Source organism: Pelophylax lessonae, assembly GCF_965119305.1.
Source record: "Pelophylax lessonae genome assembly, chromosome: 9".
Taxonomy (NCBI): domain Eukaryota; kingdom Metazoa; phylum Chordata; class Amphibia; order Anura; family Ranidae; genus Pelophylax; species Pelophylax lessonae.
Window position 1 is genome coordinate 131127637 of NC_138776.1, and position 21120 is coordinate 131148756.

Below are 21120 nucleotides of genomic sequence, written 5' to 3' on the forward strand. Positions count from 1 at the left end.
GTGAAATGGGACAGGGATCCACGGTCTCTAGAGGTGGCTTCGTTCTCCGACACTGCGACAGGGAAAATCCTTCTCCCCTGTACTGGACTGTTGTCGCCACCGATGCCAGCCTGTCTGGGTGGGGAGGCGTCCTCAGCACTGATGTGCTCAGGGGGTCTGGATTCTGGCGGAGTCCAGACTGACGATTATTGTACTGGTACTTCGAGCGATCAGACTCGTCTGGCTCATTGGACAATTCAGGGTGTCCGGTACGAATTCATTCGGGCAAGGCCATGGCCGTTGTTTTTGTCAATCACCAAGAGGGCACAAGTGTCCTGGCGACTTAGTAAGTAGCCGGCATTCTATGGTGGTCTGCCGATTCGTTACGGTCCTCTCGAACTCCTGCCACGACTCCAGTGCAGGATCGAGGCAGAAAGGATTCTGGTCATTCTAGTGGCTCCAGTCTGGCCTCGCTGATCTGGTACATCTAGTCGACGATGCTCCTAGGGGATGTCTTCTCAGGGAGGATCTGCTGTCCCAAGGACCAATCTTCCATCCTGATTTACAATCGCAGGCTTTGACGGCTTGGCTGTTAAACACCGGGTGCTGAAGGGTAGAGGTTTGTCTGATTCCTACGCTGTTGAAAGCTAGGAAATCTACTTCTAGGAAGATTTGCAGTTGTACAAGGAAGACGTACATTGCGTGGCGTTCATCCCAGCTCCTTCTCGGTGGATCAGATTTTAACCTTCCTTCAACGGGGGGGGGGGGGGTTGAAAAGCAATTGGCCTTGAGTACCATCAGTTATCGGCTTTGGCTTCCCCCCCCCCCCCCCCCCAACGACCTTTGGCCACACACTCCCTGCGTACCTTTATTCAGGGTGTCTGACATCTTGGTTCCTTCAGTAAAGGTTCCGTTGCTGCTCTGGGATCTTTTTTGGTGGGTTTCTACTCTGCATGCAGGGTATCCGAACTGGTGGCGTTATCCTGTCGTTCACCCTATGGCGATTCACAAGGATAAGGTCCCTCACCTCCTGTCCGTCATTCCTTCCTAAGGTGGTCTCTAACTTTTCTTTGTTGAGGGCACTGTGTTGCTTGCCCTGTGTCCCCATCCTAAACATCACAAGGAAATTGCCTTGCATGCCTTGGATGTGGTCTGGGCAATTGGGGTGTACCTGGCAGCTACAGAGTCTTTTAGGAAGTCGCTCTATTGTGCTCATGGATGGACCTCACAAATGGCTTTCTGCTTCCTCTGTGACCATTTCCAGATGGATCAGACAGACGGTGGTTCAGGCCTATTCCATTAAGGGTCAGGTTCCTCCTTTCCCTGTCAAGGCGCACTCTATTAGGGCGCCTAGTGCCTCTTGGGCTTTCAGTCATCATGCGTCAGTGACGCAGATTTGCAAAGCAGCCACCTGGTCATCGGTGCACATTTACAAAGTTTTTATAAAGTGGATGTGTTGGCATCTGCGGATACTTCTTTTGCTGTTTAGAGGACCTGGTCCTCTTTAAGGGTGTATTGTTTTTCAGGTGAGCTCCAGTTGTTTATGGTCGAACTCCGTTACCTGATTGGCTATGGTAAGCCTTGGGAAATTTTTTTTCTGATGTTTTTCCCCACCCCTCATGTTTAACACTGCTTTGGGACATCCTAACGGTTCAGAAGAATCATGAGCTGTGTCCGTCAATGGACATCAGAGAAATTGATTTTACGGTAAGTCAAAAATCCCATTATTTTGCAACTTACCAATCATTCGATCTGATGGCTGCATTCGTTCTTCTTTTTGTTAGGCTTTTTCTTTTCCCCTCTGCTTTCACATGGTGATTTGGTTAGTAACACCACCTTTTATTAGAGTGTCCCAACTCTGGATGAATGAGCATAGAGGGCACATAACTAAGGGGGGTGGGGGTGGTTTAGATGTACTAGCCGATTTCAGTATCCTAATAGATTGAAGCTACACTCCAGCTCACACATCAGTTACACCACCATTTTTTTTTTTTTTCCTTTTTATGATAAAGGTTTTACTTGAATAAATGAAAGCTGTTACTTATAAGCACCCCTGCCAGTGTTAAATTATTTGCCTCATCCATAAAACTGATACAAGAGAGCTTGTTCTTTTAAAAAAGAGACTTGCTTGCTGGATTACCAGGTGAAGATAGCAGAAAGAAAGAGAGACTAATGGGCCATACACACTATAAGATTTTCTGAAGGCTTTTTCCTTTAGACTTACCAAAACCAGATAATATGAGGTCAAACCTAAACACTTTAAATTTGTATGCAATCTGGCAGGCCCTTGCACTACATAGAAAAGGTAAATCTGAAGGAAATCTAACCACAAAAGTTGGACTAGGAATTGGTAAGCTGTAATATAATGTTTGCTTTTGAAATGTAATACTGCTTGAAGCCTTTGAAATGGTTTGCAAATGAGTTATTAATGCCGTATATTATTTTTTGAGATGAATATGTAAAAGTTAATGCTTTACTGTACCTTTTTTTTTTAGAGTATGTTTTGTTTTTTGTGCATTGCACTGTGGACCACAGATGGCTAAGCAGGGCCTGCTGGTTGAGCATCACTAAGCTGCTCCTTCAAGGCACTCTGCGGCAAATTCATATCCATCAATATCGTTGGTTCTTCTCAATGCCAGTAAGCATTTTTGGCGGATAGAATGTCTGCCTTATTAGGCTAATTTTGTAAAACGAGGAGAGTGACAGGCTTGGCAATATGCTATGCATTTAGCGACCTGTATAATAATGTACTAAATTCCCCATTTATATAGCGTTTCAATCCAGGACTGTACGTTCTGGTGTGGTTTCTGTGATCCTTTTGTTCATCTTGGTGTAGATAATCCTGTCTTTGCAAATGTGGTATTCGTTTTGTGAATGGTATTGTGGTTTTGAGTACTATTCATTACTCCACTGAACCTATGTCTGACAATAATTGACCCACATTGTATTTTTTTCAATGGTTTTGTTTTCCCAGTACAGTACATCTTTCAGACGTGCAAAGTTGCTTTGCATTTCGTTATTGCATGCTTTTTAATATGAACACCGGGTTTAATGCAAAATTCATCAGAACAAGTTCTAAAACATTCTTAAAAAAACAAAATACATTTACTAATCTCAAAAATGTAAGCATTCTTAACAGGGTATCTTTGTGACATTATATTGAAACATTTAGCAACTTTGAATTTATTTCTGACATGTTGCAAACCCATGTCTTTTTGTAGAAAGTAGATGTTGACCCTTGCCTATCTGTCATAAAAAAGACCTTGTCAGAGCGAGTACTAACTACTACCATTTGATGCTAGGGATACTTTTATCAAAAACAGTATGTTAAATAAAAAAAAAATTATTTATTTTTTATTATGAAACACAGTGATATGCTTTACAATTGGGCTTTGCTCTCTGCTGGCTTTGGGCATCTGCAATACAAATAGGGAAAGAAAAAAAGAAAAGCTTGGTCACATTCATTGTCATATGACTGGCTCTCTTCCAGTCACAGAACTCTGTTTTTAAACCGCTTTAAAATATATGGATTTGTGTGTGAGCCACTCGGGCTGTATGGAAATTAAGTCCTGTGCCCACCACTGTGAGTGTTGGCGGAAAGGGAGCTTGTCTATGCTCCAGGCAATGGTAGAAAGTGATTAGGTGTCTTAGGAGCTGCACATCAAGTCAAGACCTGCTGTATGATGGTGAATAGCAGTCTCAGCCTGGGCCCCAACCAGGCCATGCCCCTCAACCATTTAAGTGAAGGTCTTCATGTAAGCAAGATAATTTTGGAAGGAGGCACAGGCATGTGGATGCACGAAAAAAGGTTTCCAATAGAAGAAATATATACGGTATATAATGTTTGAAGAGCTCTACTAATAAATATATATATATATATATATATATATATATATATATTAGTGTTTCTGTGGGGCTTTATTAAGGACTTTAGTGAAATTTGAACGCTACACAATTATACTTTTTTTGCTGATTTTTTTTTTTTTTTTTTGTTCGGTGTGTGATTTACAGTATGGGCTAGCAACATGGGGGGATTATAGCACAGCTGGCAGAAACCTACCGTATTTTCCGGCGTATAAGACGACTCCCCTAATTTTCATCTACCAGTAATACTTACACTTAGGTTACCTTGGAGGTATTATACTCGGCGTATAAGACGACCCCCCATTTTTGGGCGATTTTTTTTTGAAGTTCAAAAGTAGTCTTATACGCCAGAAAATACAGTATATATTTTTTATGAACAAGAGAAAAAGTTATCTCCCATGAAAAATCCCTGTGAGTATGGGTGGACTTTATGGGTACAACATGACACGTAAACAAGTAATTTTATATAAAAATTAAATTTTAATGAATTAATAAAAACATATGGATAAAATACAGGCTTTTAGAAGCAAAGCCACATAAACAATGGGATGGGTGAAGTCCCTTGCGAGTTTGTGTGTGTGCCCTCAACTCAAACATAGACAAAAGTAACTATAGATGAATGAATAGATGCATAATTCCGAATACTCTTGTACAACAGGTGATCAACGCATTTCGCTAAGCAATAGTTTCTTCTGGCACATTAAGTATTTTGAGCGCTATAGGAATGAAAACCTGAACCCTCAAGGATTACAAATCCAAATTTTCTCCAATGTTAGAAATATAACAGGGCTAAAGAAGATATGGGAGGAAAATCCTAAAACTTGTTCCAAGGAAATTCTAGAAATATTATTGGATCAATACTTGGAAAAAATGTCTCATCAGTGATGAAATAAAGAAAATCTACACACAACATTAACCTTTTATGCTCTCAATGGTCCTGAAGAAGCTATTGCTTAGTGAAACACATTGACCACCTCTGGACAAGAGTATTCGGCAATATGTAGGGCGTAAGAATAAAAAACGAAAATAATGTGGTTGCATAAGAGTGCACACCCTTTTATAACTGGGGATGTAGCTGTGTTCAGAATTAAGCAATCGCATTCAAACTCATGTGGAATAGGAGTCAGTACACACTTGCCATCATTTAATGTGCCTCAGATTAACCCCAAATAAAGTTCAGCTGTTCTAGTAGGTCTTTCCTGACATTTTCTTAGTCGCATCCTACAGCAAAAGCCATGGTCCGCAGAGAGCTTCCAAAGCATCAGAGGGATCTCATTGTTAAAGGTATCAGGAGACGGGTAAAAAATGATTTTCCAAGGCATTAGATATACCATGGAACACACTGAGGACAGTCCTCATCAAGTGGAGAAAATATGGCACAACAGTGACATTACCAAGAACTGGACATCCCCCTAAATTGATGAAAAGACCAGAAGAAAACTGGTCAGGGAGGCTGCCAAGAGGCCTACAGCAACCTTAAAAGAGCTGCAGGAATATCTGGCAAGTATTGGCTAGTGTGGTACATGTGACAACAATCTCCCGTATTCTTCGTATGTCTGGTCTATGGGGTAGAGTGGCAAGACGACAGAAGCCTTTTGTTACAAAAAAAAACATCCAAGCCCAGCTAAATTTTGCAAAAACACATCTGAAGTCTCCCAAAAGCATGTGGGAAAATGTTCTGGTCTGATGAAACCAAGGTTTAACTTTTTTGGCCATAATTAAAAAAAAAAAAAAAAAAAAAAAAAAGTTTGGCGCGAAAACACTATACATCACCAGAAGAACACCATACCCACAGTGAAGCATGGTGGTGGCAGCATCATGCTTTCGGCTGTTTTTCTTCAGCTGAAACAGGGGCCTTAGTCAAGGTAGGGGGAATTATGAACAGTCCCAAATACCAGTCAATATTGGCACAAAACCTTCAGACTTCTGCTAGAAAGCTGAACATGAAGAGGAACTTCATCCTTCAGCATGACAACGACCCAAATCAACATAAGAATGGCTTCACCAGAAGAAGATAAAAGTTTTGGAATAGTCCAGCCAGAGCCCAGACCTGAATTTGATTTAAAATTTGTGGGTTGATCTGAAGTGGGCTGCGCTCAGGAGATGCCCTCGCAATCTGACAGATTTGGAATGTTTTTGCAAAGAAGAGTGGGCAAAAATTGCCAAGTCCAGCTGTGCGATGCTGATATACTCATACCCAAAAAGACTGAATACTGTAATAAAATCAAAAGGTGCTTCAACAAAGTATTAGTTTAAGGGTTTGCATACGTATGCAACCATTTATATCAGGGGGGGAGTACCGCGCTTTAAAGGTGCTTAGTGAAAATAAATTAGTGCATATTATTCATATAAATAAAATTGCTTTCAGTGCTTCCAAATATATTAATCATATGAATCCCTATGTGCTTGAATAAAATTCTGCTTACTAATAAATAAATTTTCTCCAGTGCATAAATAATATCTTATAGGTGATGCAAATATAAATTAATAATAAATTGATTTCTCTTCAGTACATAAATATTATCTTATAAGTGATGTAAAAATTGGTGCTTAATAAAATCCACAATCCTTATATAAAAATTATTAAAGTGCCAGTGAAAAAATTATATAGTAGTGCTGTTAAATCGACAATAAATATATAATTCAAAAAATCGGTAAAGTGCTAAAGTGTCCTTGAAATAAGTTAAATAAAGAAGTATGTGTTCAAAAGAATCTTCTTTCCCAAATCTCATGCAGGTGCTCTTCCATGCAGTGACCACTAGGTGTCCTAAGCGCTCACCTCAATTGCCTTTACAATAAGCCTTGTATTATTTGCCTTTGTGTGGTATTTCCTCCTTCTCTATGGCGTGTAGGTCCCGCTAATAATACCCGAAAATTCTCCTTTATGGACCGGTATTTCAGGGGGTATGTGTGGAACCGTTGTATCTCCAAAAATAAATGGGCCACAATAGTGAAGTACCGTTGATAATTTATTAAAATAGACTTTAAAATAAAACTCACATTGTATTCCGTCTTTCCTATTGCATAACACTCGTATTGCCGATACGTCACTTCCGGTTTGGCGTCCTACGCGTTACGCTGCGTGCCCACACAGCTTCTTCCAGGGATTTCAGACCCCCCAGAAACAGTGGAATTGGACAGAGTACACCGAGCTTTGGGCCCTAGATCAACCAACCCAGACAGACCACGAGATGTGGTGTGTAGAGTACATCATTTTCTCCAAAAAGAAGCCATATTGCGCAAAGCATGGGAGAAGGGAGCCGTGGATTTTGATGGAGCAGATGTTAAAATATTACCTGACCTATCTAAAGCTACATTACAACGCAGAGCACTTCTTCGACCGGCGCTAGACGCCGCACGCCGGGCGGGATATACATACCGTTGGGGGTACCCCCTAGCGTTTTTTTTCCGGAAAGATACTACTACATTCACTCTCAGGTCCCCTGCAGAATTACCTGCTTTTTTTGCCTGTCTAGGGATTACCCCTATTCAGATCCCAAACTGGCTGATTGTTCTGCCCCGGTCAGGAGGCAGGAGGTAAGCTGAAGTCCAATGAGGAAGATCTATCAATTTCAGAGACTGCAGGGGGAACTCCAAATCGTGACGTTAGAAGGGTCACGTGAATCATAATATACATCTGTCAACCTTTTTCAACCAGCAGCATTATGATTGGATCATCAGATTATTATCTGGTACTTTGAGGTCATTAAATATCCATGGCCACCTAAACCCGTGGAGAAAGGGTATGCACGGAAAGGAGAGAGTTTTTGGTGACTGGGGAGGGGGGGGGGGGAGATTTTTTGAGGGAGAGGAAGGGAAAAAGAGGGGGTTTTTTTTTTTTTTTTTTTTTTTTTTTTTTATATCACAGAAACCTGACATTTTCACAGGGGTGTGCAGACTTTTATATCCACTGTGTATGTACGTGTGTGTGTGTGTGTGTGTGTATATATATGTGTGTGTGTGTGTGTGTGTGTGTGTGTGTGTATATATATATATATATATATATATATATATATATATATATATATATATATATATATATATAGTTTATATATTATATACTGTACTCATAAGTTTACATACCCTGGTAGAATTTATGAATTCTTGGCCATTTTTCAGAGAATATGAATAACACAACTTTTCTTTCACTCGTGGTTAGTATTTGGCTGAAGCCATTTATTATCAATCAACTGTGTTTACTCTTTTTAAATCCTAATGACAACAGAAACTACCCAAATGACCCTGATCAAAAGTTTTTACATACCTTGGTGACAGATCGCCTATGACGTAGGCTCTTTACTATGTGATCAGCTGTGTCCAATCAAATGCAGTTTATCCGCTCTTCCTCTATTCATGCTGCCAAGGCGTGGATAGAGGCAAGCCAATCAGCGGCTCTCCTGACGGCGGTCTGCTCTGATAATCTGCACATTGGCATTCTTGATGGGTCTGCACTTATAATCAATCAGTGCCCATCAACGATGCCATTCAGTACCACCTATGAGTGCCCATCTGTGCTACATATCAGTGGCCATCAGTGCTGCATATTAGTGCCGCCTCAGTGCTTGTAAGTGAAGGAGAAAACTTATTTACAAAAATGTATAACCAAAACAAAAACTTTTTTTTCTTTCGTTCATTGAGTGACGCAGCTCCTGGTATTCATAACCATTGGGTTATACTGCCCACTACAGGAGTAGGACACTAGGCAAAAAAATTCTGGCTACACCCATGGGCGGCAGTCCCAGGGGGTATACTCTCTCTGCTATAGCCACTCATTTTTTTTCTGCCTAGTCAGAAGTAAGGACCTAGTTCCTTGCTGGAATCTTTGGTCCTGGCAAATATTTTTCTTTATAGATAGAATTTTTTTTTCTGTGAGATCTACAATCAACTGCCGGACTGGGCGACGGGCTGGATAATCTAGATCCAGTGGTCACCTTAGTCTGGCCAGCGAGCACGTGCAGACCTCAGCTCTGTGCTGGGTTGGCTATGACATAGCCCCACTGGACAGGGGCTGGCCTGCGAGTTAAACTACTCGCAAGATTGCATATGACTGGGTTTCGGCCCAAGTCGCAGCATTTCTTCTGGCCAATAGCCCTCCATTTCGACGGAGAGGGGTTCTGTCTGGAGCGGCGCCTGCCTGGTTCCTGGTAGGGTGAGTAGTTTGTCCCCTCTCTCCCCCTACATGGTTTTGGGGTGGACATGGACCCCTCCTTGGGATATTCAGACCCCCGGGTTCCCCTCCTTCCCAAAGGCACCCCTTGCCGAGTCCCTCACCTGCTCTTCCCCTCCACATCTGTTGGGGCTGTTTGGGTGGTCTGGCCACTGTTCCTGTTGTGGGGGCAGGGCGCTTACTAGCATTGGGGGTCCGGGGGGGGGTGTGCGCCGCCGGCGACCAGATGATCGGCTGTGCGTGGGGGTTGTACCTGGCAGGGCCTCCTTTCAGGGCCATCCTGCCTTGATCTGTCCCTGAGGCCTATTCTCCATCGGTTTTACCGATCAATTTTTTGTATCCTAGAGCGATCAGACTGTGTCTTGATCATGGGACGGATTGTCTTCAGGGTTGTCCAGTGCGCATTCAATCGGACAATGCCACATCCGTGGCATATGGCAATCACCAAGGGTGCGCAAGAAGTTTCCTGGTGGCTCTGGAGGTAGCCAGCATTCTAAAGTGGGCAGAGCGGCTCATTCCAGCCCTCTCTGCCGTACACATTCCCGGGGTGGAAAATTGGCAGGCGGGTTATCTCAGTCGGCAGTTGTCTTTGTCTGGAGGTGTTTTATCAGCTATGTCTCTGGTGGCTCACCCCCGAGGTGGATCTGTTGGCATCTCGGCTCAACAGAAAGGTGCAGAGTTTTGTGGCTCGGTCAAAGGATCCTCTAGCGGATGCCACAGATGCACTGGGGGCTCTGTGGGGTCAGTATCGTTTGATTTACACCTTCCCTCCTCTTCTGCCCAGACTTCTACATAGGATCAAGGCAAAAGGGATTCCTGTCATCTAGTGGCTTGGGACTGGCCTCCCTGGGCTTTGTACGCCGAGCTGGTCACTGACGTTCCTTTGAAGCCTCCTCTCAGGGAGAATCTTCTGTCCCAAGGACCGATCTTCCATCCTGCTTTACAATCGCTGGCTTTGACGGCTTGGTTGTTGAACGCTAGGTGCTGAAAGATAGGGGTTTATCTGAGTCGTTGATTCCTACCTTGTTGAAAGCTAGGAAATCTACTTCTAGGAAGATTTACCATTGTGCGTGGTAGACGTACATTGCGTGGTTGGAGTCTCTTGAAGTTCATCCTCGCTCCTTCTCGTGGCTTTAACCTTGGCCTTCATTCAATGGGGGTTTGAACAGAAATTGGCCTTGAGTACCATCAAGGGCCAGGTGTCTGCTTTGGCGGTTTTCTTCCAATGACACCTGGCCACACTTTTTTTTTCCCTGGTGCGCACCTTTCTTCAGGGTGTCTGACATTTGGTTCCTCCAGTGTGGTCTCCATTTCTTCCTTGGGACCTCAATTTGGTGCTTTCAGTCTCCTAGAAGCCTCCCTTTGAGAAACTTCGGAAGATCCCCTTGCTGTGAACCTTACCTGGTGATTCACAGAGATAAGGTGGTTCTTTGCCCCTGTCCGTCGTTCCTCCCAAAGGTTGTCTCTGATTTCCATTTGAATGAAGACATTGTGTTCCCTTCCCTGTGTCCCAGGCCTAAACATCCTAGGAAAATTGCCTTGCATGCCTTGGATTTGGTCTGGGCAATTAGGCTGTACCTGGCAGCTATGGAGTCTTTCAGGAAGTCACACTCTCTATTGTGCTCACGGATGGACCTTGAAAAGAGTTGTCCGCTTCTTCTGTGACCGTTTCCAGATGGATCAGACAGACAGTGGTTTAGGCCTATTCCATCAAGGGTCAGGTTCCTCCTTTTCCCTCTTAAGGCGCACTCTACTAGGGTGCTTAGTGCCTTCCGTCATCAGGCATCAGTGACAAGGCGGCCACCTGGTCGTCCGTGCACCCTTTTACAAAGTTTTATAAAGTGGATGTGTTGGCATCTGTGGATGCTTCCTTTGGCTGCAAGGTTTTGCAGGCTGCTGTTTAAGGGGACCTGATCCTCTTTGAGGAGGGTGTATTGTTTTTTCAGGTGGTCTCCGGTTATTTGGTTGAGCCCCTGTTGGCTGGTTTAGCCTTGGGGAGTTTTTGGTTGTTCCCACCCCTCATGTTTAACCCTGCTTTGGAACGTCCCAATGGTTATGACTACCAGGAGCTGTCTGCCAATGAACGAAAGAGAAAATGGGATTTTTGACTTACCGTAAAATCCATTTCTCTAATGTTCATTGACAGCACCCACCCCTCTGTGGAGTTATTATTCTCTTCTTATTATTCACTGCTTTTTACAAAACTGAATGGCTATGGCAGAGAGAGGGTATACCCCCCTGGGACTGCCCATGGCTGTAGCCAGAATTTTTTATCTGCCTATTGTCCTACTTCTGTAAGGGGCAGTATAACCCAATGGTTATGAATGGTAGGAGCTATGTCCGTCAATGAACATCAGAGAAATGGCTGTTACGGTAAGTAAAAAAAAATCTATTTTTTCTGTAGCTTCTCCCATTATAGTCTATTGAACCCAAAAAGCACTGTTTTGCATTTAAAAAACAAGTCCCTGACCCTTTTCAAAAAAGCATAGGAAACCATGTTAAATGAACTGTAGTGCATTTCTGTGAAAAGCACCGAAAGACGCATAGGTGTAAACTGAACCCAAGCCTGACAAGTCGGCTGTTGGATGGAAGTCATCCAGCAGCTCTTCAGCCACTAGATCACTTCCCCATGCCCAGTAACAACCGCACCCCCATCATGTTTTCCAGGCTTAATGTGGATTATTTCGACCCATTAAGCCAGTTCTGTCATGTGAACAAAACACCGATAAATTATTTTAAAACGTGACTAAAAGCAAGCCTTCCCTTTTTATTCAAAACTTAAAAAAAAAAAAAAAAAAGTGGAGCGGGAGTAGAAACCTAGTGGGGAGATTAACTCTCTCTATTTGTGTTTACTGTTCTCATTGAAAAGTGAAAGTAAGGGCAAATCCTAAATTTTGCATTCTAGTGACAACCAGAGATTGCCTCACTTTGGAGGGATGTCCTTTCACTTCCTGTTTTGGCTGTCCTCCCTTACTCTATCCAAAATATATATAAAAAAATAGTTTTTGCCTTTTAGTTCTCCTTTTGGATATTAAAAGCACAATTTTTTGCAGGTAAAAAAATGAGCATTTATTTTTTGTTGCAGAAGCCTGGAAAGGATTGCACCAGCGATCAGCAGATCACTGATGTCATACAGGTCCCCTGCACACTGTGTATCTGCCCATACATCCCGTACGCTGATACTCCCTGACAGGAAGATTCAATGAACTACCACAGCACTTGACAGTGCCATGGTAGTTCCTTGTGAACTACAAGCCGACAGCCGATAAGGATGTCGGGGGGTTATAGTTCATTTAGACACAGTGAGCTATGTGTCTGAATGAAGCGGCCGTGTGGTCGGAGCCACGCACGGCCACGCTGTGTGCAAATAGTGGCAGCTAGTATGGGGAACTTCTCTCTGCAGCACTGGGAACATGTTACGTGTTACACCCTAAAATTGGGTGGAACATGTAACCTGTTCCCAAAGGTAAACTTGTCACCAGTTTTTAAAGCAAATGTAAAGAAAAAAAATGTATTTAAAAAACAAAAAATAACGAACATGTCATACTAACCTGTTCTGTTTTGCACAGAGCAGCTCCAATCCTCCTCTTCTCCCTGTTTACGCTCTGGGCCCCCTCCCCCTTCCCGCTTGTGGGGGCTCTCGTGTGTGCTCGCTCCTAAACTGGTTCTGTGTGTTCATAAGACAGAGAGCGTGGCTCAGCCCCACCCCTGCTCCAGCCTCACTGGCTGTGATTGACAGCAGCAGGAGCCAATGGCTGCTGCATCTCAGCCAATCAGGAGGGAGAGCCTGGGGTCTTATATACATCGCTGGATCTAGATCAAACGTAGGTAAATGTTAGGGGGCAGCTGCACACTGAAGTGTTTTTTTTTTTTTTTTTTTTACCTTCATGCATAGAATGCACGAAGGTAAAAAACCTTCAGCCTTTACAACCACAGGGATTATTAAACCCATTATATTGTGACAAGGCAATTAGAAATCTAGTTCAGGACTTTTTGTACATCTAACTGTACTTAGGAACTTGCCATTCTTATAGCCTCATCTAACCTTACTAGGATTTGGGTGGAATATACTTCCAATTACTTTATTATGGTGCCAGTGCTAAGAACAGAAGAAGCTGCCTAGTGATGGCTTGCACCTCCCTAGGATGGTGGCTGGATAGAATGAACCTAAGCATAACAGCAGCTGCAGGAGAGCCTACTGTTTTAACATACACAAATGACTTGTGTTCTATTTTCCGATGGAAAGGATTGTCTAGGCCTCATTCCCTTCTAATGAAAATCTGTAGAATCTTTATTTTGTTAGTCTCACTGTTCTCTATAGTTGGAATACATTTTTAAAAACAATTTTTCTATTTTTTAGTTATTAGTTATTGCTTCAGAATCCCTCCACTGCTAGAAAGCAAGGTCAAGAAACAATGAAGAAATTGCTCTGGGTTCACATCCAGCGCTGCATAATTCACGGGATAGTAATGCTTTGACACATGGTTTTACTCAGAATTCACAGGGGAGGAAGAGAAAAGGAAATAGCTGTGGTAGATCACAAGAATTCTAGAAATAAAAAATGCTTGCAAACTTCTAGATGCTTAGTTATTTTTGATGATTTTCTTTTCTCCTTTTCGTATTTGATTATAGTAGCAGCATGATCATTATGCTAAATATTATCTTTTTACTGGAACACTTGTGTCTTTTATTTGAAACCAAAAAATATGAGTACCACTCTAACATTTGCAATGACCAGTTTTAATTAAAGGAAACTAATGCTTGAGTTTAGTGAATTTGTATAGATGGATAATTGAAAAAAAAATGTTGATGAAATAAAATTTCACTGTCTTAACCTGTTCACTACCACTGTGCAGTTTAAAATAGGAGGGTGGTGTACATGTATTTCTGGAACATTGTTTAAAAAAAGCAGTCCATAAATAAGGCAGAGGTGCCCAGTGTGCACATTAAATGTCAGTGATTGAACTGTTGAACAGTTTAGATTACAGAGCCGATCTGAGAGAGGTGCACAAAGCCAAGCTACTATTTACAATTATAATTCCAGTGATTGGCCATTACAGCTATCACAAGGTACGGAGCCACTCAAATGTATTATGTGCCTTTTTAGCCTGTAATCCGAGCTGTTCAGCAAGAAGAAAAGAAATGTAGACCTGCTCTAGCTGACTCCCTAACAAAAAGGGGTACACTGAGACATAATTACCATAAAGGGGGTATACACTATTGACCACCAACTTTTAAAGGATCACATGCCACCATGAGGGGGGCATTACCTTACCGAAAAAAAATATACCCGTTTTGTGCTGCCCGTGTGTCCTGCTCTGTGAGCGGGCAAACGTACAAAATTTGCAGGGGATCAAATAATTTCCCCACTGTACAAGCTAAAGCCTATGTGAAAGACCTAATACAGGTGTGATACTGGCAAGATCACTAGGTGAAAACAGAAAATCCAAAAAACAAAACTAATGCAGCCACCACATGATCGGTAGGATGCAATATATTACATTTTTTGTTTTAAAATAAATGCTGCTTTAACCTTTTTTTTTAAATATTTTTTTAATCACGCCACATACTTTTCTAAGCAGTTTAGCCATTTTCTTATGTGCTGAAAACTTTTAGATTTTTTATTTTTTTTTGTTTTTCTTTTTTTGTATGAAGTAGGGAAAGGTTAAGGACAGCTTCACACTGTCCCGGTGTGGTCCCACTGCGCTTTGAGCAAACCACAGCTAACCCATGGGTATAATGTGGGTTAGCTGTGCTTTCCCATAGACTTCTGAGATGTCCCGCAGTTTTGGTGGAGTTCAGAAAACACATCAAAGATGCAGCATGCAGGAGTTTTGGTGCGCTTTCTGAAACCACACCAAAAACCGCAGGAACTCATAGAAGTCTATGGGAAAGCACAGGTAACCCCCAGGATAACTGCGTGTTAGCTGCACTTTAGCAAATTCGCAGAGGGGCAGTGTGAAGCTGCCCTAAAAACATCTTGAGTTTTGTAACAATGCCTTTGTCCCTATTGGGAGGAATGTCTCTTGAATTCTTAAGGGTCCTTTCACACGGGCGGTTCTTCTCTGCGGACTCTGCTTTGCTTGGTGGGGGCCTTCTGCTGATCCCCACTGAGCAGGGGGATGAAAGGTCCATCTCTGCTCACGGTGCAGGGCGGTGATGTACAGGGTCCTGCTCTCCCCCATGGATTAATCTGGTGAAAATGGGCCGCCTGTCAGTTTTCACCTGATCCTATCTGATTTGATCCTCCAGGCAGCTGGAAACTATGGTCACCATCGTCTGGATTTGGCGGACAGGATTGGATTCATAGGGGTGAATGGAGGGTCTTATCAGGTACCCAACGCCTAAAAACTGACAGGCAGACAGACCTGATCGGACCTCCTGTGTGAAAGGTCCCTTACTTGATAGCTAACATCTGTCGACAGAGCAGTAAGTACACCCTGTTCCAAATTATTATGCACATTTATATTCTCATTTACCTAAATAATTGATGTTAATAACAGTCAGCATAATTCACGTTATCAACTATTAAGAGTACAATTTAAATTTTATTAAACAAACCTAATGTAAATGACAGTATTTTTTTTTTTTTTTTTAACATAAAAAAACTTACAATGCACTGTTCCAAATTATTACGCACAGTAAGTTTTTCAAAACACTTTATAGGTTGTAAAAAACTGAAAATTGTCATTAGTTGTGTTTGCAGCATATTTACTGAAATCAAAAGCTATTTCAATCAAGCTTATAACAACATTTTAACTTTTTAAACATTTTAACAGGTCCCGTTACATTTTAACATAGGACCCCTTTTTTGATAGCAGCTTCACAAGTCTTGCATCCATTGAACTTGTGAGTTTTTGGACAGTTTCTGCTTGAATTTGTTTGCAAGATGTCAGAATAGCCTCCCAGAGCTGCTGTTTGGATGTAAACTGCCTCCCACCCTCATAGATCTTTTTCTTGAGGATGCTCCAAAGGTTCTCAATAGGATTGAGGTCAGGGGAGGATGGAGGCCACACCGTGACTTTCTCTCCTTTTTTAGCCCCATAGCAGCCATTGATGCAGATGTATTCTTTGCAGCATGAGATGGTGCATTGTCATGCATGAAGATGATTTAATTACGGAAAGCATAGTTCTTCCTTCTGTACCAGGGAAGAAAGTGGTCAGTCAGAAACTCCACATACTTTGCAGAGGTCACCTTTACACCTTCGGGGACCCTAAAGGGGCCGACCAGCTCTCTTCCCATGATTCCGGCTCAAAACATGACTCCACCACCGCCTTGCCAACGTCGCAGCCTTGTTGGAACAGGGTTGCTGTCCACCAACCATCCACTACTCCATCCATCTGGACCATCCAGTGTTGCATGGCACTCATCAGTGAACAGGACTGTTTGAAAATTAGTCTTCATGTATTGTTCTGCCCAATGCAGCCGTTTCTGCTTGTGAGTATTGGTTAGTGGTGGCCAAATAGAAGGTTTATGCACAGTTCCAAGACTCTGGAGGACTCTACACCTTGATGTCCTTGGGACTCCAGAGGCACCCGTAGCTTCAAATATCTGTTTGCGGCTATGTAATGGTATTTTAGCAGCTGCTCTCTTGATCCGATGCATGGATCTGGCAGAAATCTTCCTCATTGTGCCTTTATCTGCACAAACCCGTCTGTGCACTGAATCAGCCACAAATCTCTCAATAGTGCGATGATCACGCTTACGTTTTTGTGAAATATCTAATGTTTTCATACCTCGTCCAAGGCATTGAACTATTTCACTATTTTTAGCAGCAGAGAGATCCTTTTTCTTCCCCATATTGCATGAAAATGGTGCTCTGCTTAGTAGTTTTTCCTTAAATTGGGCTCACATGGCAATCTAATTATCACAGGTGTCCGAGATTGTTTTCAGTGATCAAAAGAGCCCTGAGACACAATGCCATCAATGAATTGGGCCTCTTTCACACTTGATGTGAGGAAAAAAGAAGCCGGAAACGTCCGCTTAGTCGTAACCATTGTGGATATGCTTCACATGTTTTTATTGTCTTATTTTGGATATCCATAAAACTGGATTTTAATACTTCACATCTACAACCGGAAGTGCGGCTTCTTTTTTCCTTGCATCACTGCTGCCTGGATTGCGGATCCTTGCCTGCACCTGTGTTGGATGTTTTGTGGGATTATTTTCTCATCGGAGCGGTTCTTTCTCTCTTTGATCAGTTACTGTGCCTCTTTCACACTTGCCCGTCGGCGGACTCCGTTTTTCTCAGCAGGGAATCGAGCTGAGAACTAGAAAAACAAAATATTTAATCTTTGTGACACTTCAATAGAATTTGCATAATAATTTGGAACAGGGTGTAAATGCAAATCTGCAAAAAGAAGAGCGTCTTCAAAATCTGCCACTCACTCTTTTTAAAAAACAAAACAAACTTTTTGATTTATCTTCCAAGATTTCCCTCTCCCGTCTTGATCTAATAACAATACATGAGTGAAAATTATCACAATGGGAAAATAGCGGTAAATACCTGAGCTCGGATAATCTTTGCTCCCGTTACACAGAACAGGAAAACAATTTCAGAGAAATTAGAAATCCTAGTAACTAATGATAAAATGAGCCGTTTCCGAACAAAACGAGGTTACAAAATGTGGTGAAGCTCTGCTGATTTCCATCATCCAATCCTGTGCAAGCAAAAATGCTGTGTGTTTGTTTTATGTTCCTTGCACCTGGTTGGGTATGTTTTACAAAGTGAAACTTCACCACAATTACTAAGCTCTGGGGTAAATGAATGCAACTACACTTGCAACGTTCAATCTATGTGCCTTTAGTAAATTACCCTCTATGCCAGGGGTAGGGAACCTATGGCTCGCGAGCCAGACGTGGCTCTTTTGATGGCTGCATCTAGCTCGCAGACGGTGGGCGTGTCCGGATGTGGGCCGCACTGGACGTGTAGTCCCAGAGCTCCGCCTCGTCTACCACTCAATCCAGTGCCATCTGCGTAGCTGTGCCGGTGCCAAGGAGATTTCTGCACCCATTGACGGTACACTTTGTGGGCTACCCACCGCTACCCTCAGTTCGTCTCTGGGTGACCGGATTGCCGCGCTACGGACCCCGCGTCCTACTTGCGGTACTGCCGCCGGCTCGTGTGCTGTACATCTGAGGGCCTTGGCAATCACCGCCCGGTAAGGAGACCTGCCATCCTCTCCCTGTGTCCCGACAGACACAATCTCCTGCCCCTCGGACACCTGGGGACCCGCGGGAGCTGCCTCTCAAATCCACTTCTGAGGCCTTCAGTGGCCGGCCGCCATTTTCTCAGGCCCTATACTCGCCTCCATCACTCGCAGGCCTGCAGGCGCTTCACCACTCCGGCCTCATTGCATACCTGCCTGCTCTGCTCTCTTCCCGACCGGACTCCAGGCACTTTCACATGGCTCCATCACTCACTGTATAGCTGCGGCCCCTGAATTTGAATATTAAATAAAGGTTCCCGACCCCTGAAATATAGTGTATGGCTCTCACGAAATTACATTTGAAAATATGTGGTGTTCATGGCTCTCTCAGCCAAAAAGGTTCCCGACCCCCTGCTCTATGCCTTTCTTTCTGTAATGTACTCGTTGGTATAAATTGTTATAATCCTAACTGCGTGTTTCCACATCTCTGTGTGCAGGCATGTGGCTAGAGACCCAGTAAGGTGCTGGCATTATGGCTTTGGATACATTTCAGGGACCAGGTAATCAATGGTCCTAAGAAATAACAGCTAAATGTTGGGTCCATTGTATTATATCTCCTAAAAGTATCTCTTGGCTACCTAATCTTGCATTTAATTTTCTTTCCCTATGATATTCCTTAGCAATATGAAAAATGTTTTTGTTAGTGTATGTGTAATTCAGACCGTAATGGTTATAGAGTAAAAAGATGTTGGTTTTTTTTTTTTAAAAGAACTCCCTTATAAACATCAAATACTTGTTTTCGCCACGTTTTTAACCTTCCATGAATAGCCAGTCGCAGGATCCCCCGCTTGGGGTTCTTGCATCTAATCGGAGGCAGACTGCATGCACCCTACCAGGATGTGTCTGATCATGTACCTTCGTAGCAGGATTGAAAGTTTGTTAGTGAAAACTACAAAGTTCAAATTATTAAAAAAAAAAAAAAAAATAGGTTTTGAACTGTTAACATCCTAAAGCTTACATAAGATTTTAATTTTGCATACCAATACTTTAATTATGTAATGCAAGTTAGCGTACACATAGGTCACTCTACTCAAGGTTTGACATGCAGTTCATGATAGAATAGCAAGAATGAGTCCACCAAGTTGAATAATATGTCCCTGGTAATGGAATAATCTGTGACTATGTGGCATGCTGACAGAATAGTTGCATCTCTTGTCATTGTTAGAAATAGATGTATGTTAAAGCCTTAAAGTAGAAGTTTAGAAAAACCTTTTTTTTTTTTTTCATTTTAGATTAACCTTCACTTGTCCCATAGCCAAAACAGGAACTGAAAGGAAATACCTGCAAATTAGGGGAATCCATTGCGTCCCCCAGCCCACCAGAACCAATGTTCCCATTATAGGATATCTCTTCCACTACGTTTCTGGGGACATCCCAAAAACTTTTTTTTTTTTTTTCAGTTTATTTGCACTTTCAATGATAATGATATACTGGACGTAAATAGTGTGAATCTCCCTAACAGGGGCACACAGCAATTAAAAAGTGTTTTTAACCCCTAATCCCTCTCCACTCTATCCAAAACTATAAAGAAAAAGTTTTGCCTTCAGTTATACTTTTAAGACTTGGATTTTTCTAAATAAATGCCTCTTTTCTCTCTCAACAGAAACTTCTTCTCAAAAAAATCTAAAGATCTAAAATCACCTGGACTAAGTGCTCCTGGATGGAAGTTGTTTGGTAAAGTTCCTCCTAGAGAGAATGTTCAGAAAGACAGTAAATTAATTCAGCAGGTTAGTAAACTTTGGCTCTATTTACTTATTTTCTGCAATAAAACACATTCGTTTTACTTGATAAAACTGTAATGCATTTCTCAAAACAACCAAAATCAATGAATTGTTAATGCTAAACATTCCAACCTTTTACTCAAATTACTTGAAAACCTAAATGTCTGTAATCCATATAATAAATTATAACCTGTACCTTTTTCTACAGTTATAAATGTAAAAATATATGCCACTTGAGCAGACCTGGGCAAATTGCAGCCCCAGGGCCACATCCAGCCCTTTGGCTGCCTCTGTCTGTCTCAGGATGCCCCCACTGTCAGCATGCCTCTCTGAGCCTGCCATCTTTTTCACTGAGGAAGCTGACTGAGGCATGCTGTGGGATGTCCATGTGGGGAGCTGCAAGAGGGAGAGAGCCTAAGGAGCTGATTGGTATAGCAGGGAAGCTCAGTTCTGGTGTGGGAACATTGCCTAGGAGACGTCTTAACTGTCTCCAACCACTCTACCACTGGCCAAGTTCTTGGTATGGCCCTGTTGAACTCAGTGGGTGATTTGGCAAGCGGTGCCAATTATCAAACTCTGCCCCCAGAGTTAAAAATGCTATGGCCACAAAGCGAAGCATCATGGCCACGACATGTGAATAGCCCATCTGGCTGTTATTTTACAGTTCATGTGGATGACTGAGGGCTAGTACAACCATGGCTTAGCTGCCCGTTTTTACCAGCCCCCGACCACCCGTCTGAAGGGACCCATTTCAGTAGCAGTTTTACTTATTTTAGCCCCAGATGTTTGTTTTCTATTTTTGTGTACTTTCCAATTCCAAAATTATTATTGAGCCGAATTAAAGCGGTATTAAACCCAAAATAAAAAAATGTATATTACAGTTTACCAATCATTAGATGTGGTAGCTTCCTGGGCTTTTTTACCTCTGTTTTTTTCAGCCTGTGATCTGGCCAGCAACACACCCCCTGTATTAGAGTGCCCCCATTCTGGAAGAAAGAGCACAGGGGGCACCTATGGACAGCAGCATTTTTTAATTTGGGGGAGGGGAGTGTTGTATGGATATACGAGCAGATTTAGATATACTAACAAATTAAGGCTGATCTCCAGCTCATACTTTATAAGCCGTTACAATAAACCACTCCTTTTTTTTTTTTTTTTTTTACTTTGGGGGGATAAAGA

General features: G+C 42.5%; 1 protein-coding gene across 2 annotated transcripts in view; it reads left to right on the forward strand.

Annotated features, from left to right (window-relative positions):
• Positions 1-21120, forward strand: part of TBC1D12 (TBC1 domain family member 12) — a 287846-nt gene that overhangs the window by 32578 nt on the left and 234148 nt on the right. For both annotated transcript variants that reach the window (XM_082267521.1, XM_082267522.1), the window contains exon 2: positions 19824-19947. In XM_082267521.1, coding sequence (XP_082123647.1) covers positions 19824-19947 — 124 coding nt within the window. The remainder of the gene's footprint in view (positions 1-19823; positions 19948-21120) is intronic.